At 45.5% G+C, this 20,382-nt stretch overlaps 1 protein-coding gene across 1 annotated transcript in view; it reads left to right on the top strand.

Annotated features, from left to right (window-relative positions):
• Window positions 1-6,897: 6,897 nt before the first annotated feature.
• Window positions 6,898-20,382, top strand: part of YWHAG (tyrosine 3-monooxygenase/tryptophan 5-monooxygenase activation protein gamma) — a 29,228-nt gene continuing 15,743 nt past the window's right edge. Inside the window, exon 1 of the mRNA XM_035139386.3 lies at window positions 6,898-7,623. Within this exon, the coding sequence (XP_034995277.1) occupies window positions 7,537-7,623 (87 nt within the window). The 5' untranslated portion in view covers window positions 6,898-7,536. The remainder of the gene's footprint in view (window positions 7,624-20,382) is intronic.

The raw sequence follows: 20,382 nt of genomic DNA, 5'->3' as shown, positions 1-20,382 counted from the left end.
ATGGCCATCTCTCTCTTTCCCCCTCCCTCCCTCCCTCATGTCACATCCTGTCAATGGTTCCTTAGGCTGGGAAGAGCTGCTTGCCTTTGATTTACTCTGCAAGCCATGCAGACTTCCCTCAGCCGCTCCTGATTGGCTGCCGATCTCTACGAGTGCTTCTGGGGCCACTAACACAATGCACCTCGCACACCCCCATCCTCAGCCATCTCTCCAGCTCTTGCACTGCAGCAAATGCAGAGAGAGAGGGAGAGACAGCTGGCTTGCATTGCAGTCCTCAATTAGTATGACTTGCAAAGCAGACTGGCGATTCCACTGCAGTCTCGGGGGTTGCAAACAAGGCTTTCAAAAGCACACACACCAGCTTGCTCTGCTGCTGCTGCTTGCTACTGCTGCCAGGATGCAGCAAGGCCCCAGCAGCCCCAGAAGATGGGCGTTTTACATGCACAACACAGAAAAGGACGGTGGTGAGTCCCCAGTCCTGCAGAGCCTGCAGTCTCTTGCAGGTGAGAGACCTGTTTTCGACTTCCAGGGTGACCCAGGGCCCCCTCCTAGGTCTTTTGTGCAGGGATGCAGATCTCTTGCATCCCCCTCACATTTTACCTCTCCTTTTTTTGCTTTGCTTGTAAGCTGTTGGATCTGCTGCAAAGCTCAGTACCTCCCAGTAGCTCACCATCACCATCATTTCGTCTTCTTCTTCTTCTTCTTCTTCTTCTTCTTCTTCTTCTTCTTCTTCTTCTTCTTCTTCTTCTTCCTCCTCTTCCTCTTCCTCTTCCTCTTCCTCTTCCTCTTCTTCTTCTCCTCCTCCTCCCTTTCTTCTGCTTCTTTGCTCACAAAGCAATATATTGAGCCAGTGTGGCATAGTGGTTAGAGTGTCAGACTACGACCTAAAAAAATTCCTTCCAGTAGCACCTTAGAGACCAACTAAGTGTGTCATTGGTATGAGCTTTCATGTGCATGCACACTTCTTCAGGTACACTGAAGTATCTGAAGTATCCTTCAGTGTACCTGAAGAAGTGTGCATGCACACGAAAGATCATACCAATGACAAACTTAGTTGGTCTCTAAGGTACTACTGGAAGGATTTTTGTTTGTTTGTTTCGACTACACCAGACCAACACGTCTACCTACCTGTAACTAGACTACGACCTGGTAGAGACCAGGGTTCAAATCCCTCCTCAGTCATGAAGCTCACAAGGTGACTGGGTCACTCGGCGCAGACTACCTTGCAGGGTTGTTCTGGGGATTAAATGAGGAGGGGGAGAATCCTGTGTGCCACCTTGAGTTCCTTGGAGAAAAAGGTGGGAGACTAGATAGATAGATAGATAGATAGATAGATAGATAGATAGATATAGATAGATAGATAGATAGATAGATAGATAGATAGATAGATAGATAGATAATGGGGCTGCCATCTCTGCTCACCTACCCTTCTTAATCCTGGTGTCATGCAAATCCAGGATTACATGATGTAGCACAACAAATGCTCCAATGGTGGCTGTATGATGACATGTTTATGTATATCTTGGTTAGAGGATCCCACTAGTGTAGGGAAATGTTTTGGACCTGAGGGGCCAGTTCTCCCCATTCCCACCCCACAGGCCAAATTTGACAGGGCAATGAGGCCACACACCTATCAGTCAAAGTTAGCTGGGGGGGGGCAGGGGTCTGCCTCACCAGTGCATTCCGCGAGGGGAACGCACTGCCGATGCAACACCCACTAGGTTCGAACCCCCTCACCAACCTGCAGTTTCACACAGTGACTTCAGTCGGTTGGCAGTGGGCGTGGTTGGAAATGGCTTCATGGGGTAAATCAGACCTGCCGGCAGGCCAGAATTTGCCTGTGGACTGGAGGTTCCCCACACCTGCTCCAGGATTCAAAGCCCCACTTAGAGATGAAGTTCACTGGGTGACCAGTCATGGTCATATAGGTCTGCTCTGTCCTTCTCCCTTCCATCATGGCTGTTCCATCCATTGTACCCAATGAAATTCACCCGTAAAGCACACATTCTGCATTCATCTTTTAGGGGAAACATTTGTTTTTGCATGCACATCTTATGCACTGAAAAGGCGTTGCGAAATGTGGAGGGGTGCATCATCCAGCTGGGAGCTTTCTGTCCGTTTGTCTGTCTTGTGAATGCCATACTGCTCTAAATCCTCTGCAGGCTTTTATTTTGGCTTCCCTTAAGTGCACTGTTTCACTCTCCGTTCATCCATCGTCCCCTGGGGTTTGGCAGGGCTGAGTTTCTAGGATGATGGCGGTAGGGGCATGTCTTGAAGGTAGGTGGGCCGACAGTCTCCCACCCGGTCTGTCTGGTCTCCACCTGCGATCCTGTCACCCCAGCAGCTGGCCGATTGCTGGCTGCCTCTGCACCTCCTCCTCGATCATCTAATTGAGACACCGCTTTGTCACTGTTCAGTCATCTGCACAGGAGACAGTTGTCCAGCCTGTTCGACACTGGATTCCCGCTGCGTGCCGTGATGGTGCAGGTGGACAATTCAGAGTGCCTTTCTGACACGGCGTTGACAATTTATTTATTTAAACAGCTTATATACCGCTTAATTGGCGTCATCTCTCGGTGGCTTACAAAGATAGGATACAAACAGCAGCCCAAACTTATGAAATTGAACATCATTGCTTGCTGAAATTAGGGGGGGCGCGGAATCAGTAGGTGCCAGATGTCCAACAAGGAGGGGGCTGTCAGACCACGACTGGAAGGGAGTTCTGTAAAACTGGGCCAACGGTATTGTTCCATGCCACCCCAATCGCTGATCCAGGGTTTCCCAAACCTGGGTCTCCAGCTGTTGTTGGACTACACCTCCCATCATTGCTAGTAGGACCAGTGGTCAGGGGTGATGGGAACTGTAGTCCAAAAACTGTTGGTGACCCAAGTTTGGGAAACCCTGCTCTGAGCAGTGAGGGACTCCAGGGTGTGCTTCCCTTGAAATGAAGGTTAGTGGAGACTGTGGCGTATTTAGGACAATTGTGTAAAGTAGCATTATCATTAAAACTACTCGTAAAAAGTACCGGTATATCCTGTGTCTCAAAATACAGGTACAAAAGGTTTGAATCTCCAGAGATCTTACAAAAACCATGGCAGTTCTAAAACTGCCTGGCTTATGAGCAATTGTAGTGGCATTGGGGGGCATCCACTTCACCTAATAATGGATTCTTATAGGGCCATAATTATGTATTATGGTACTGTATTATGAAACAAGGAACTCGCCTTTCCTGCAAAGCCTTTGCATGTAGATGTTGCTACTGCAGCCCTCCACACGCCTGTTGCATGGACTTATGGCCGGATCCTGCTCCTTAATTAGGGTTGCCAGACCTCCAGGGTTTGAATTTCCAGGTGGGCAAGAGCACTAATAATAATAATAATAATAATAATAATAATAATAATAATAGCCTGTATATGCAGCTTGCAAGTTTCAACCTGGCTGGTTGACTGCAAATTGTAGCATAGGCATTCTGGGGGCCCTTCTTCCCTCCCTCCCTCTCTCTCAATTAACTTCATTCTCCAGGGCTTGCTCCTGTGAAATCACTATTTGGAACTCTATTTGGAAGAGGGAGTTCCAAAACTTCCCTCTTCCACAAGCATAGAAAAAGACCACACGTTTGGTAAGTTTAAAAATTGGTTTACTTACAAAATCTTCAAAGGTCATGGTTGTGTCCCTTTCTCACAAGCGCTGGGCTATTTCCAGTGGGCACATCATGGGCAGACAGTGGCACGATCTTCCTCCACCTTGCAAGTTAACTGTTTTTATGCAAAACCAGAAAACAGTAAATGCTTTCTAGATGCATAATGGCCTTTTGCAGATGCAGGACTACCCGTGTTTCTCCGAAAAGAAGACACCGTCTTATATTTATTTTTCCTTTAAAAAACCCACAGTGGCTTATTTTCAGGGGATGTCTTATTTTAGGAGAAACAGGGTACTGCATATGCGGGACTTGACCTGCAGAATTTGACTTAGCATCTGTTATTTTTCCTGCTTTCTGGATTGCACTGACCTTCTTGGACCTGATATGATGTGAAAGTAGCATTGTTTTGGTAGCAGTTGACAAGTGATTCAATGAATGTGCATACCTTAGAAGGCCCCTACCCATATGCCCTTTAAAAATAAATAAAATAAAATAAGAATTTGCAATTATTTGGATCCTTTCGTAACCCTGGTTTTCAGCCTCTAGTAAGTAAGCACAACGTGGTTGTCAAGATTTCCCCACTGGTGCTGCAAAGTCCATTGCAACTTTTATAGTATCATCATCATCATCATCATCATCATCATCATCATCATCATATTTATACCCTGCCCACCTGGGCAGCTTACAGCATATCTAAACGTTAAAAACCTCCTGATACAGGACTGCCTTTCAAGGCAAAACTTATTTATGTCAAGAAGATAAAGAAGTTGTGTAATTCTTTATCTCCTTGACAACTGAAGGGAGAGTGTTCCACAGGGAGGGCGCCACTACCAAGAAGGCCCTTCTTGGCAGATCTCAGCATATTCCTTTTGACCAGAGAGCTGTGGCCCAATTTCCCAGATACTAGATTATTTCCAGCCTAGATTTGGGTGGCAGTGAAGTCCATGCATGCCTTTCTTAAAAGTGGCACGGGCACTTAGCAGGAGTGTGATCTCTCTTGTTCAGAGATAATCTTTCCAGGCCCTGAATGTTTTGAGCTTCAGCCGATTCAATTCTTTGATGGCTGCTTGCAGGCAGGTGCTCTCTCCAGTGCTGAAGCATATGGTTTGTCATCGCTTGAGTATAGGGCTTTTTGCGAGGGTCGGGGAGAACTTAATTTCTGCTTGGAGGCACGTGAGGAGAGTGCTTATTCTCGAAGCGGCTCTGCCTTTCGTCCACCTCATGCTTGCGCATGAGACTTCACATTTCTTTCTTATATTTCCGATATGAAGCAGCATTAGGGAATCTGGAACGAGATCCCCTCCTCTTGTCCCTTTCTCCTTGAAAAATGTCATGTAGGAAACCAGCTATTTTAATAATGATATACCGGTACTGTATAAGAGGGGCACAGTGACGTCAAGCTTGCACAGGAGGACTCAATACTGCAACATTTTGTTGTTGGTTCCATATACAGCTATTTCCATCATCTAAATCATTATTTTATGTACATGTATTTTGATGTGTGTTGGAAGCCGCCCAGAGTGGCAGGGGAGACCCGGCCAGATGGGCGGGGTATAAATAATAAATTATTATTATTATTATTATTATTATTACTTGTATATTGATCTGTAACTCTAGAAGATCCACCTGTCTTTCTCTTTCGCTTTCCTGCTGGCCAATGGGTTTTAGCTTGTACTGTACTGTACTTACATACCGTATCTGGGTATTTTGGGAGATAGGACATTGACTATATTCTAATATGTCTCTGAATGCCAGTTGCTGGGAATCACAAGTGTGAAGAGTGCTGTTGCGCCTGGATTCTGCTTACAGGTTTGGTAAGACTAGAGTCACATCCACACCATGCATTTAAACTGTATGGCTTCCCCCCCAAAGAATCCTGGGAACTGTAGATTGTAAGGGGTGCTGGGAATTGCAGCTTTGTGAGGGGCAAACTATACTTCTGGGATTCTCTCTAAAGGTGCTTTTAAATATGATTTCCATACATTGGATGTACAAAAATACATGCCAGATACAGAAAACAGGGCTTGGATTGGATGAGGCTTTGTCTTCTTCAGAAATGGACTTTGTCCTATTAATTCTCTTCTTTCCGCTGAAATGTCTGTATCATGATTTATCAATGGGAAGATATTTGCAGAGCGTGGTCTTTTTTGGAGGGGATATGTTGTTCTTTTTGTTCTTGTATATTTGAAAACTTAATAAATATAATTGAAATATGATTTCCATGTGTTTTGAGTATGCGGTATGAATGTGACTTAAGGCAGGAGAGATCGGTGTTTGAAAGATACCCAATAAGTAGCTTTGGGTGGTCATTCTGTATCAGCCTATCTTGCCACAGTAGGCTATTGTGAGGAATAAAACTGAGCTTCATTGGAAGAAGCAGAGGGATGGTTATAATAAATTTAAAATAATTAGGTTACTATGACAGGACCAGTGTTTTGTAATATACGTAATATGATTTGATTTAATTCGGATACTAACGACGTGTTTAATATTTGCATTGACATGATAGATACATGAACTGCACTGATGTAAGTTATACGTCACACACACACACACACACACACACACACACATTGTGTGTCTGTATATATATGAACACAAATCTGTATGAATGTGTAGGCATATGTATATGTACAGGTGAAACTCGGAAAATTAGAATATCGCCGAAAAGTGCATTTATTTCAGTAATGCAACTTAAAAGGTGAAACCAATATATGAGATAGATGCATGACATGCAAAGCAAGATATGTCGAGCCTTTATATGTTGTAATTGTAATTATTTGTCGTTAGGTGGGTCAATGATAAATGGAATGTAATTAATGAAATGGAATTTCATTATTTTTGTTTATTTTTGTATTATTGTAACTATTTGTTTTATTACTGTGGAATTTCCAAAAGAAAGCATTTGTAAAAATTAAAAGAAAAATTAAAAATAATAAGTTGCATTACTGAAATAAATGCACTTTTCGACGATATTCTAATTTTTCGAGTTTGTTTCACCTGTATATATACCTACGTATATGTATATACTGTATACGTATAAAGACAATACAGTAGTACAGTATCGATATTTGTACAGTATACGTATAAATACAATTTTTCGTCCTAAGAGCGAGGCACGCGTTGCTTTATGGGAAATGGAGGCTCCCTCTCAGAGGGCTTTCCCTCGGACTCAAAGCGTGCTTTAACGCCCTCGGACAGAGAGCAAACTACAACTCCCATGGTGCCCTTCGCGTTGGCGGTGGGATGGTCTTTGTGAGGCGGTTGGGGGTGTGAGCGAGGAGGGAAAGAGAACCGCGGCGGTTTGGCGCCTCTTTCTTTTCCTTTAGAAGGCAAAGGAAAAAAGGGCGGGGGGCAGGAGGAGCGCGCGGCTCCAATAAGGGGCTCTGGTGGGGAGGGGGAGGCGGAGTCTACGTGCTGCGGGAGGATCCCTCAGAGGAGGGGAGACGGGAGAGGAGAAATAGGGGCGCATGCGCACGCCGCCCGAGTGCAGCCACCGCAGCTACTACAGCCCGCTGTTGTTGCCGTGCGAGAGCGAGAGCAGTAGCGGCGCGAGCGTGAGGGGGGAAAGAAGCGAAAGTTCGTCTCGCGCTCAGGGAACAGCGGCGGGAGGAGCAGCAGCAGCAGCAAGCAGCTTAACCGCCTGCTTGCCTGCTACGCGCGCGCCCAGCCTTCGGCCGGCCCTGATTGGCGCGCGCGCCTGCCTCTCGTTCCATTTCCACCTTTCCTTTTTTCCTCTCTCTCTCTCCCGTTCCTCCTCCCGTTTTGTTTTTGCGTTTCTCTCTCATCTTCAGCGCGCGGTCGGGATAAACGAGAGATAGCTTTGCTGCCATTATTATTACTACTACTATTATTTTGATAAAAGTCCAAGCCAAGAATTAAAAAGAATAAGAAAGATGGTGGACCGCGAGCAGCTGGTGCAGAAAGCCCGGCTGGCTGAGCAAGCCGAGAGATACGACGACATGGCGGCCGCCATGAAGAACGTGAGTCTATCCTCCTCCCTCCTCCTCCCGGTTTCCTCCGCTGCTGCTGCCGCCGCGGCCGCCACCGCAGAAGGGCCCTCCCTCCTCCTTTTCCCCTTTCCCCTCCCTCCCGTCTGCCTCCTTTGTTGCGGGGGGAGGGGGGTGCCACCCTTTTTTATTGAGAGGATGGGGATTCAGTTTTTCCCCCTCTGGGGGGGGGTATTTCTGGGAGATATTCTTAAAAGAAGGGGATTACCGGGCTCCCCATCCCAATTTTCTTTTTTTGAGTGGAGGGGAGTAGGATGTGTCTAATGGTTAATATTCTTCATTTAGTGGGTCAGATAATTCACCCCTCCTTAATGTGCATAAATACATGAAATCAAAATGTTAACGTATTGATTATTATTGTAAATTAAAATAATCAACGTGTAGAATATATTGCTTCTGGTGGATATTATTGGAGATGCAGGGGGGAGTGAGAGAATTTGCAACCTTTCCCCAGATTTGTTCACTGACTGATGGAGGATAATGTGCCTTTTCTCTCTTTTTTTGACACGGGGAGGGGGTGTTTCTGGTAGGGTGAGAGAATTTTGTCTTCCTCACACCATGTATTTATTTATTGGATGGGGAGAGCTGTGGTGGCAATTGACAGGGTTTTTCATTATTAAGAGAAATGGAGAAATGGACTCATATTAATTTATTGGGAGGGGGAGATCAACATATTCGGGGGGGGGAAGAAAGATGGGGGGGGAGAAATGGACATGTTCTCAGAGGAGAGTGTATGCTATGTCTTATTTCTTGCACAGAAAATGTGTTTCTTTTTCAGTAAGGGACCAATGCACTTATTTAATCTGCATGCTTCAAAAGCATAAATGCTTTGATTTGTGGTGGTTGGTGGTAAGCAGGGGTCTCTTTTTCTCTGTCTTGAGGGTGGGAGAAATAATTCATACAAAGGGAAGAAATTAAAGGGAGGGGGATAATGTTTCCACAGAACCACCCCCACCCCACCCCCCATTTTAGAATGTATTTAGATTTTCAGTCTGCTCCATCCCAAATGAAATGATGGCTAGGGGAAATGCCATTGATGAATTCTCTTCATTTTGAAAGGGGGGGGGGAGGTGCTGCTACTGGCTCTCTGTGGAGGCATTACTGTGTGTGTGTGTGTGTGTGTGTGTACACACACACACGTCCTCCTTGTCCACCCCTTTCCTTGCCCCATACAGAAATGCTTTGGGGAGTGAGTAAGGAGGTTTCTTCTCTTGTCACTCCCATTCTCCCCTCCACCCCACCTTGCAAGCATTTCTCCTGGGAGGTTGAAATGGCCTTGCAGAGCCAAGCCCCGAACTCTTCTCCACCATGCCTAGAGCAGAAAGAGATTTGCTCTCTATTCCCCATGTGCCCAAAGGATAATTCCCCTCCTTGGGGCCAGTGTCATCTTTAACCATCACCACTGGACCTCACACATTCACACCCATAGATATATCCATACCTGCAGCCTGCCTTGTTTTGCTATTACCTGCTGCCTGCATTAATATTTTGGTAGGGAAGTGCAGCTTCAAAAGGTGCCTTAAACAATAAAAGTAGCATTCCTGGAACAGATGCCCCTCCCTGAGTAAGTGTAATGGGAAGGGAACATGATGCTGTCTCTCCCCCCCCCTCCTGGAGATGCCCCTCCCTAAAGTTGCAATCCCCCCCCTTTTAAAGGGATGCTCTTTCCTGTCCTTTTCCATGTCAGTTTGTTCCTGAAGACGCTTGGCCCAACCTCTTACCATCTTACACTTTCCTTGGTCCCTGCTTCCCCAGATTTCTCATTTATTCCTTAGGGCACAGTGCCCCCCCCATTGAAATGTCCAGGTACCATTTTGGCCCCCTTGGGTGGATTTCCCTCCCCCCAAATGCTATTCTGGGCTTAAGGTGCTCTCAAATCCCCTCTCCCCCCCCCCAGCACCTTCAGTGTTTCAGACGCACCTTGCACACCAAAAGGCATGTGCTTCTATTTCAGGTCTGATGGGGGGGGGGGGGTTGCTTTGTAAGATTAGGCACAACATCCTCTTCCCCTTGCTCTTTGGACGAAGTAAAGAGGATGTCCTCTTTTCTGCCTTATCATTGGGCCTAGTTAAAAATGGTTTCTCTTCTGCTTTGAGGGAGAGAAGTGGGGTGGTGGCGGCGATGACAGTGCAATTTATATATGGGTTCCCTCTTGTTTCACCCTGAAATTGGAGAAAAGTGAAGGACAGAATGTAACTTGTGTTGTGTCCTCTGCCCCCTCTCTCCCTCTTTATCTCTCCCTCCCTGGTGCTTGGGCGGTGCCTTTCCCATGAATTCATCTGCTGTGCCCTCCCTATTCAACCCCCCCCCCCCGCCAACCCCACCCACAATCACCTATCATACCCTCTCTTAATCTGCCTCATGACAGGGCAAGGAACTGTCTTCATTGCAAAGAGCTGTCCTTAAGATTACATTTTGGGGGGATGTAAATGATCTGCAACACACTTTTGCACAGTGGTATGGTATTACTGTACAGGCAGAAAGCTCAAATCAGATATGTAGGTTAACCAGTAGGCAAATCTTTCCCTAGGGTTATTTCTCTCCCCCCCCCCCCACTATTATACATTATTCTCTCAGGTGAGGGAGAGAGGCATGCAATTCGGAAAGACCAGTGATTTCAATCTCTAGCAATCTTAGTATTTATCTAGGTTAGCTTTTCAAAAAGGAGGTTAAGATATGATGACGTGCTGTTAATTTTTATGTTTTAAAACGACAGCTGTAAATGGAACAGTTCTTAAATTGTGCAAGTAGGGTTTTTTTAAAATACAGGTTTCCTCTTTGAGTGTTCAATAAGTAAAAGGGGGGGGGGGAGAGAGAAATCTTTGATGTGATCTTGCAAACAAAGCAATCGTAGGAGGCAGTATCAAGTCATTCCAGAAGATTCTGCATTTGTCATATTGCAGAGAGGCTAGACTGGGTGGAGAGAGGGAGGGAGGGGTTGCTTTAAAGAGGAGAACGGTTCTTTATATTTGTCTTGTTAGTCAGGTCTGAGCCTTTAAGAGAAGCCAGGGTGGCCTCTGTCTCTGATGAATAGTGAATACTGATCCAGAATTGTCGCAGTCTTGCCTGGGATGCTGTGCTCTCTCCCTGATTGCACCATTTTGTCATAACCGTTCGTTTGTCAAGCATATGAAACTGCTGAAGCTTAGCTAGGAGCAGAAGATGCAGCTAGCAGTATAATTAGGGTGGGGATCAGCTGGCATGGTAGTACTGTGTTAATATTTGAGCATCCCTCTGCAGGACCATTTGATGTCATATCATATTTTAAGATATGTGCATTTCATTTTATGATACCTGAAGACTGATACTTTCAGCAACCCTCTATTTCTGTTGCTTTATTGCTGTAATTGCCTTAAATGTACTAAGCAAATAAATCTGTGTAAAGAAGTAGAAATGCTAATCTCTTCTAAAACAGTAGCCTGGGATGTTACAGCACCTCAAGTCCAGCTGTGTTAGTATCTGGGTTTTTTGTTTTTTGTTTTGGAAATCTTTGCTCACTGCTTCCTGCTAGGGCCAACACAAAGATCTGGCCTGCTCTACTCGGAAAAGGAAATTTAAAGCCCATCGTAATGGACCGGGGCTGAGTTAACGCTTGACATTTTTCTCCATCTCCTTCTGCCACTGTGCAACACTTATTTCCCTCTACCCCACTTCCAGCTGTGTGGGAGACTTATGACCTCACACTCATTTCCGTAGCAAATCAATGATGTCACGTGTAAGAGTAGAAGCTGCAGTGCACCCAGATGGTAGCAGAGAGTGTACAAATGGCATTTGTCCAAGGTAATGCAGAAATGTAGTGATTGAATTTGGATTGACACCCCTCCTGTTGGAATGGACAGTGGATTTTAGGTCCTCATTAGCTTCTGCTTTTGCAACCAATGCACTTAATTCTCTTTATTGCCATCTATACTGTAGTTAACCATTCACTTTTTTGCAGTGGGCATTCATTATTAGGTCTCTTCTAACATCTCCCCAAAATTGCTTCTCCACTGCTACAGTTAAATGCACCCGCAGCCTAATAGTTAGTCTGAGCCTTTAGACCAGGCATAGGCAAACTCCGGCCCTCCAGGTGTTTGGGACTACAATTCCCACCATCCCTAGCTAAGAGGACAAGTGGTCAGGGACGATGGGAATTGTAGTCCCAAACATCTGGAGGGCCGGAGTTTGCCTATGCCTGATTTAGACTGTATCCTGATTGTAGTTTGTGGTTACCTTCTAAGACAACTTGTCAGCATGGGCAACTATGGCTTATTGAAGGTAGTGCACAAAACGGTGCTGCTGGTGTGTGTCCTCTTTTACCTGAATGTAAGAAGGGCCATGTTGGACCAGACCAAAGCCCATCTAATCCAATGCCCTGCTTCCTACAGTGCTCAACCAGATGCCTATAGGAAGCCCACACGCAGGAGCTGAGCACAATAGCACTTTTTTCACTGCCTCTGTTCCCTGAAGGTAGCATACAGTGATCAGGACTGGTAGCTCTCGATAGCTTTATCTCCCACGAATTTGCTGAAGCATTAATTTGTTGGGCAGTGTGTATGTACTGTCCAGAGGGAAGAGCTCAGAAGCATGACCTCCTCTTCAAGACTTTGCTCCATCCATCTGCTGGCTGGTCAAATATTAAGGCAGTTGGGTTAGTGTGAAGGCAACTCGCTGCCACGAATTGTCCTCTGCTAAAATGGAAGGACCACGGCATACATTCTCCTGCCCAGAGAGTGCCATTGGCAGCATTTCCTTAAGCTAGCAGTTGGCACACTTGCTAGTCCAAAAGATATCAGGGAATGCATTTAGGAGGTTAATACAGTTTAGTTCGTCCCTTAGCACACCTGGCAAGTGCTGGTTAAAAGTACCTCTTCGGCCTTGCTTTTGATGCTTCAGATGGGTTTATTTGGGACCCACCTTATTTCTGTGATTGCAAGTTGCTTTAAACTATTTTTAACGTTCTGTGTTTTAATTGTTGCAACCCACCCTGGGGCCTTGGGTCGAGGGGGTGGGGTGGCGAAATTGTTGTCATCGTCAAAGGTTGGGGGCCTGCCATTGCTTGCAAAGTTCCCCATGCATAGGATTCTGATTTGCTTTGTGTATAAAAGGTGATACCGTAGCTGTTTTGCAACTGGAATGAGAGAGTGTTTTGTGCAAGAGCCGTTAAACTGAGAAGGTTGCCCCCCCACCCCCCACCCCCCCCAAATTTTAGAATCTAAAATTCAGATATGTTGAAAGCATGTTTGATGTGGATGCATCAGCAATTCTGCTTCAGGATCAACTCCCATGGCCTGCCATACAGCTATTGCAGGATGCCTAGATCAATATCCATTAGTTGTAATGGAGATAAAGCCTCGCCCCTCCCTGACTCCTTGCAGTCTCTCTGGAGCTGGAAGTTCTTCCCAGCTCCTAGTTAATAAGAACTGCACCATGCCATCTGTATGCGGCCTTTAGCTTTGATGTGCTCTAACTGGATCATTTGTGGAATTTATTCAGATTTCATTCAAAAGTGCAGGGGCCTTCATTTTATTTTTTTAGTATCTCTGCCTCTGAAATAAGGAAGTGCAGTCACTGCTATCTTTGCAGGGGTTTTTTTTTGTATGTAATCTCCCCTTGAGATTAAATGTTAGTGTAGCCAGTGTTCCCCAAAATGGTGGTCCATGGACTGGTGCTGGACCGCAATCCATTGGGCTGCTGGTCCAGGGCAGTTCCACCACAACCCAGATTGGGTGACATGTTTCGGGAACCAAATATGGTACCAGTCCCTGGGACATGGGGGGAGTGTTGCTGGTCCATCACATTGGATAGTTTGAAAAGCATTGCTTTGTACCACAATGAGATAAAATCTTAACAGGTTTCCTTGACCTCAATACTAGTATCACATCTTGATGCAGCCTCCTACGTTCGAAGTTGTTATTTCAGTGTATTAGTTGCTTGCTTCACCAAGTGTTTCTAAGCAACTTGAAAAGATTTAAAAAGTTAAAAGCCTGTTTTAAAATCAGGGAGGAAAAGAGAACCATTACAGTGCAGTAAAAGCCACACAAAAATTATTATTGTTGTTGTTTATTGAATTTGTATATCGCCCTATACCCTAGGACAAATCCCTAGAACAAACCCAGTAAAACAGCACCTGAAATGTTGCCGTAAATCTTAACAAATATTTGTGGCTAGTTGTATCTCCTAAAGGTGCTGCCCTATTTCAAGCGTTTCCAGAGAAAGTGCAAACAAGCGATACTCATCCTTTGGGATGAGAAGTACGAGGAAACCTTTTTCGAATGTTTCTCTGTGGCCAAGTGTCCAAAATGTAATAATAGCATTAGGGCAAAGTGTGATGTTACAAGTGACCTTTAATGCACCCATACGCCGAGAGCGCTGCAGCTCTACAAAGATAGATCGGAAAGCTGCCCTTTGCGGCTACCAGTCTCAGTTAGGTCAGGAAGCAAAACGCCACGGGGAGTGGCCAGCCTTGGCCGCCAGCCAGTGTTTCATTCTTGCCAGAATGGGATCGTCCATGAAAATGAAAGTTCTCTGAGATGGAAAACCTTCAGAACTTTCTTTCTGTGTTGAGAAGTCAATTGAGACCCTGGGTAGTGGGAGCACATTATAGGAGCACTTTCCTCTTAAGAGTAACCAGTAAGTAGATTGTATGGATGAAGCAGTGATTGTGAACAAGAAGCAGGCCTCTTTTTTTGTCTTCTACCCTGCCCAAAGATGTCATTATTATTATTATTATTATTATTATTATTATTATTATTATTATTATTATTCCAAGTTGGGATTCAGGACCGCTTGCAACATTTAAAAACATGATAAAATGCAAAGTAAAGTAATAACAAACTAGCTAAAAGCAATAATTAGAATACATCAGAGACAAGCAATTTGCTCTGACAGCAGCCCCCAGTGGTCAGCCTTGTCTGCTTCTCAGTTTCCAAAGGCCTGTCTGAGCAGGAGGGTTTTAGTCTGCCAGCGGAAGGATAGCAAAGAGGGAGACAGTCAGATTTCTCTTGGGAGGGAATTCTGCAATACCAAGAGCAGCCACAGAAAAGGCACTTTACTGTGTCACCCCTAACCATGCCTCTGATGTTGATGGGACCGAGAGAAGGTGCTCACTTGAGGATCTCAGCACCTGGGCAGGTTTATATAGGGAGGCCTTTCAGGTCATCTGTTGCTGGGTAATTTGAGGGAAAGGTTTTTGTGTAGATGAAGAGTGGGAAAAATCGTTGCAAAGTCAGCTTGACTTTATGCAGTTTCTAAAAATGGCAGTGGGTTATTTATTTTTTAATCTTTCTTGAAGTCTGGTGAATGCAGGAAGATGGCAGGTTTGGGTTTTTGAAGAATGAAGGAAAACAACAGCAACAGTGACTGCTGGCCTGGTCTGGTGATACATTTCATCCACTTGGTAGCATTGTATGCCTAAACATTATGCTGTGCTGGCAAGGATGTGTTCCTTTTTAATGTTTTATGCTTTCCTTTTGCGGAAATGTTCCGTTGTCCTGAAGGCATCTTTAATGTTTTCATAGTTTGCGTGACATTCTGTAGGCTGCACAGTCCTGTCTAACCTACTGATGGCCCTCTGTTGAAGTGAATGCTGAACAAAGATGGTATTTAGCTTCCCTCCAGCTATGTAGTCCTGGTTCCTCAGATCACAAAGCTTTCTGGCCTTTGGTGCCTTGGTACTTCAGTAATTGGTCATACCTCTAGACCAGGATGGCCCCAAATCTCAATACCAAGTAGGCGGCAAGAGTACTTCAACATGGAACCTATGGGCCTCCTGGTGTGAGGGGAGGAGTAAGGCGAAAATCGGATGCCCCAAGCACCAGGCATTTGGAAGGCAGGGTCCTAAAGTCCTCCCACTTTCTTCCCAAAGCTGGGAAAGTGCTAACTAGGCTTTGGGAAGGAGGTGGGAGGACTTTAGGACCCTGTCAAGAGTCCTCCTGCCTTCTCCCCAAAGCCCAGCATCGAGGGCCACATGTGGCCCCTGGGCTGCATGTTGGACCACCCTGCTTTTAGACAGCAGCCTCACTTGCATGCCCCTTTCAACCAGGTATATTGAGAGGAACCCTTGGCCCTCGAGATGATGCAAAGCTACAGTTTGCATCATCTCTGGACACTGACCATGCTTGCTGGACTGGGGGGAGTTAGAGTTCAGCAACATCTGTAGCACCAAAGTTTTTCCCCACCTGCTTTAAACCCTAGCTGTGTGTGCACCTTTAAAGCATGGCTAAGCTTAACAGTGGTTTAAGGTGACATGTCTACTGGGCTGTTACATTGGGTGGGCCAGAAGAACGGTAGCAGACTGTGCTGAAAGGGAAAGCACTGGTCAGAATGCAATATCCTAAATTGATTCCTCAGTATGATATAGCATTTGCCTTTTTACCTGCTATATTCTCACGCTGTCTGCACATGGTTCTATTGGGTGGCTTTTGATTGCTCGTTCTTTGTTCCCGTTCTACACTCTGAACCTTTCAGTGAACAGGAGGAGGAAGAGACATTCCTAATATGTTAACTTTGTTATTAGCAAGATGCTCTGTGCTTCCATATCAGAAGGGGCACAGCCCTTCTCTCCCCACCACATGCAACCTAGTCACAGGTGCAGGTGCATGTCTATTAAATCTTTGTTCTGGGTAGAGCATGAGATAATTCTGCAAACTAATGAACAAGCTTGAGAGAGCTGATTGTCTACTTCAAATATCAAAGTGACATTTCCCCTCCCCCCTTGCAATGGACTATCACAGCAACCCCCCCCCTGGAAACGGGTTTCAGAAATGCCTAAGTTTTATTGGGCATGTGTATAGCAATCTTTCACCTGGAAGTGTGGGAATGGAGGTGCCAAAATACACAAGCCTTGAGCTTCATGTTGAAAAGACTCAAGCCTTGAGAATTGTTGAGAATTCCTGATGTTAGAATATCTGAGTGGCACAGAAAGCTGCTCAGTCCCATATTGTTAACATCTAGTGCATCGGCTCAATTAAACCTCTTGTGAATATAAAATCTTGGATGTATATTACTGAATAATTCACTTTTTTTTTTAAAAAAAGTCCAGGGCATTCTAAACCAGGCACCCCCAAACTCTGGCCCTCCAGATGTTTTGGCCTACAACTCCCATGATCCCTAGGACCAGTGTTCGGGGAAGATGGGAATTGTAGAAGTTTGGGGGCGCCTGTTCTAAACAGGCCCATTTAGGTGTGTGTTGGATGCATACATAAATTGCATCTGTGGAATAAAATGGAAGCTTCTGTTTGAAGTGGCATCAGTGTTAGAAATCAGCCAGGTGCGTTTTGCAACAGGCGTCGTTCCACTTGCGTGGAGATCTCTGGATGCCAGGTTGGCAACTGACATCTCCATCTGGCTGGTAAGCAGGTAAGCAGAAGAGCTCATTTATTGCATTTATATCCCACTCCTTTTCTCTAAGGAGTACATGGTTCACTCCCCTCCTCTGTTAATCCCGACAACGACCCTTTGAGGTAGGTTAGGAGGCTGTGAGTGACTCCAAGGTCACCCAGTGGGCTTCCTGACTGAGTGGAGATTTGAACCCTGATCTCCCAGGTCCTAGTCTTGACACTCTCACCACTACACCACACTGGCTTCCTAGAGTCCTCCTGCTACGTGGCAGCTCTATAAATTAAGTAGGTAAATAAATATGGGGAAATCAAAGTGTCACTTAGAGAAGGATCTGAAATATTTCCCTTGAATTGATTTTATTCTAGATGGTTGTATTTGATGCTTTTGTTGTTGTTGTTTAGTCGTTTAGTCGTGTCCGACTCTTCGTGACCCCATGGACCAGAGCATGCCAGGCACTCCTGTCTTGCACTGCCTCCCGCAGTTTGGTCAAACTCATGTTCGTAGCTTCGATTTGATGCTTTAACGTGCTGTAAACGGCATTGAGGCCTTGTCTTTAAAATATAGTGTGTTGATGAAATGAATAACAAGAGCAACAACAAATTTCACTGGGGGAAAATGGCGCCTAGACATTCTGCTGTTGGCGGTTAACTTATATATCTTGAGTTTCCAACACTGAGTGCAATCAGTTGGTTTTAGAACTGACTTCTGTGTTTTGGCTGCAATGTTGCTCACCCCTTAAAAGTGGAGCCACGACCCACTTGGGATAAAGTCTTGATTTCTCAAACAGCTGACTCTGAGGCAGCTGCGCTGGTGCTGACGGGCGGGGCTCCCCCAGGGATGGCAGGAGGACAAAGGGATGTAGGGGGCTGTGTTGCTTGAACACCTGAACCCTGCCTGATCACCTCATCGAGGCACCGCTTGGCTTTAGCTAATGATCCAGGTCATAAATGTGCAGAGCCAGGCTATTAAGCGGAAATGTGTAGGCTTAAAATTATTATAGGCCATTGAACTTGGAGACTTTAATGGGCACGCTCCCTTCCCTTCTCCATAGTAACAGCACAGCTTAGTTTAAAGCAGGGGTCAGCAAACTTTTCCAGCCATGGTCCACGGTCCACTGTCCCTCAGACCTTGTAGGGGGCTGGACTATATTTTGGGGGAATAAATGAACGAATTCTTATGCCCCACAAATAGCCCAGAGATGCATTTTAAATAAAAGTACACATTCTACTCATGTAAAAGAACGCTGATTCCTGGACCGTCCGCGGGCCGGATTTAGAAGGCGATTGGGCTGAGAAGAGTCTAAAAAGCCCGAGACACAAATTTTCACGGCCCTCTAGCGGCTATGGTGCCCCATATATTAGAAGTAATATTAACTTTGGAAGTGTATGCTTGATTCTTACCAAACTAAACCTCCTAAGCTAGCACTAGTCAGTGTGGTGTATTGATCAGAGTGTTGGATTAGGGGCTAGAAGACCAGGGTTCAAATGCTTTACTTGGCCTTGAAGCTCGCTGGGTGACCTTGGGCCAGGCACTGCCTCTCGGCCTAACCTACCTCTCAGGGTTGTTGTGCGGATAAACTGGGGATGGGGACAACTGTGTACACCGTCTTGAGCTACTTGGTGGGATATAAATACTTCCGCATCTTTTTTCTTGCACCAAACTCACAATGAGAGCTGAGCTACACTTCTTGGGCGTATTCAGCCGCAGGTAGAAAGAAAAAGGAAGAATAAAGCTGTCCTTCAGCAATGACCACCAGCCTTGTAAAGACCGCAAAAGTTTCTGTGCTGGAGGAGGTTTATCTTTTTGATAGCCCCCCCCCCTTTATATTGCACACAGAAGTGGTCAGTCCGGCCTCCCATCAGGTCGCTTTCCTGAGTGCAATTTCAGGTTTGGCTACCTGGCAAGTGGATAAATACAAGGTTGTCTCAGGCAGCAAGCAGATACTGCCTGGTGGGTAATGCGAAAATGTCAGCAAAAAAAGCCAGATTTAGTCAAGCTTTTAACTATGCAATACTGTTGCTATGGAGAATAACTTGCTGGGCTTTTGTAGTCTTGAGTAAACACTTGCTCCTTCATTCACGTGACAGAACCAGTTGCTTGAATGAGCCCTGTGTCATAAACTGGTTGTGTGATCTCCAGCTTGTGCATGTGATAAAAGATGGTCTAGGCCAGGCATGGCCAAACTTGGCCCTCCAGCTGTTTTGGGACTACAACTCCCCATCATCCCTAGCTAACAGGACCAGTGATCTGGGATGATGGGAATTGTAGTCCCAAAACAGCTGTGGGGCCAAGTTTGGCCATGCCTGGTTTAGGCTGCTGATCCCTCCCTCCCCCCCCCCCCCCCGGCGGAGGGCTGGTGATGGGAAGCAAATAACTTAAGAGGTATTGTTTTAAAGAAAAAGTGACAGGGGTTTTAGTGCAGAACCTTGTATTCTTCTCAGGCTGAAAGTTCCACACCTATCTTGTTAACCCTGTGATGCTGACCAATCGTGAGACACCTTTGTACTGCTGGTGATCGTTTCGACGTTGCCAATAAGCAGATAGCCCTTGTAGGAATGATGGAATTGGGGCATTCATTTTTACATTGGGGGGGGGGTTCCTCCTCAAGAACGTCCCAAATAGTCGAATGGTAATAAAAACAAGCCAGTGCAAAATTGTGCTGTGACAGCTATTGAAATTATTACAGGGTATATGCCTTATTTGGTGTCTTCCCCCTGGTTTACAAGTAAACCGTGAGTCAAATGAATTTTAGGAAACTTTAAAAAAAGAAAGAAAGAAATGGAAAGCTTTCTGCGGAAAATTGTAGCAGTAAAAAAAAATGTAGGCATAAAAAACCACTTCTCCCTACCTCTGCGTGAATAGGAAAGGAAGAGGCAGGGTCTTGAAGGCAGCTGGTAGGTGAAAGCAGGTGAGCGTAAGAAAAGATTTAAAAGAGGGGAGGTGTTTCCGATGGGAGAGAAGGTATGGGGTGGGAAATGGCAGGAGAGGAGGAGGTCACATAGTTGGGAGCTGCAGAACAGCAGAAGTGAGGAGGCTGGGCCTCCCTGTAATGGATAACTAACCATACATTGCCTGCAGGTTTCTGTAAATGTACAGTACAGTAACATTGCAGAATAGCAGAGTCAGCTGACATGATTCAGCTCCTTTTGAAGACTTTTGATGACGCAAGGGAACGTCTTGGTCCGTTTGTGGAATTATGAACAGTGATGAACCTTGGGAGGAAATTCAGAATTGCCCCTGAGAAGACCCTTAATCATAATTGATACGGCAGGAGTATGTATGGTCTGCTGTCACCCTGGTTATTTCATACCAAGTTGAGACGTTCCTTCAGACAAGCTGGCTTTGTCTTAGGCTAGCTTCTGAACACTTTCAAGGGCGAGAAAATGTAAAGTGTGCTACGGTGGTCCAATC

The sequence above is a fragment of the Zootoca vivipara genome, chromosome 14 (genome assembly GCF_965207765.1).
Source record: "Zootoca vivipara chromosome 14, rZooViv2.hap1.1, whole genome shotgun sequence".
Taxonomy (NCBI): Eukaryota; Metazoa; Chordata; class Lepidosauria; order Squamata; family Lacertidae; genus Zootoca; species Zootoca vivipara.
The sequence above is the reverse complement of the archived record's forward strand: the minus strand, read 5'-3'. Positions and strand labels throughout refer to the sequence as shown.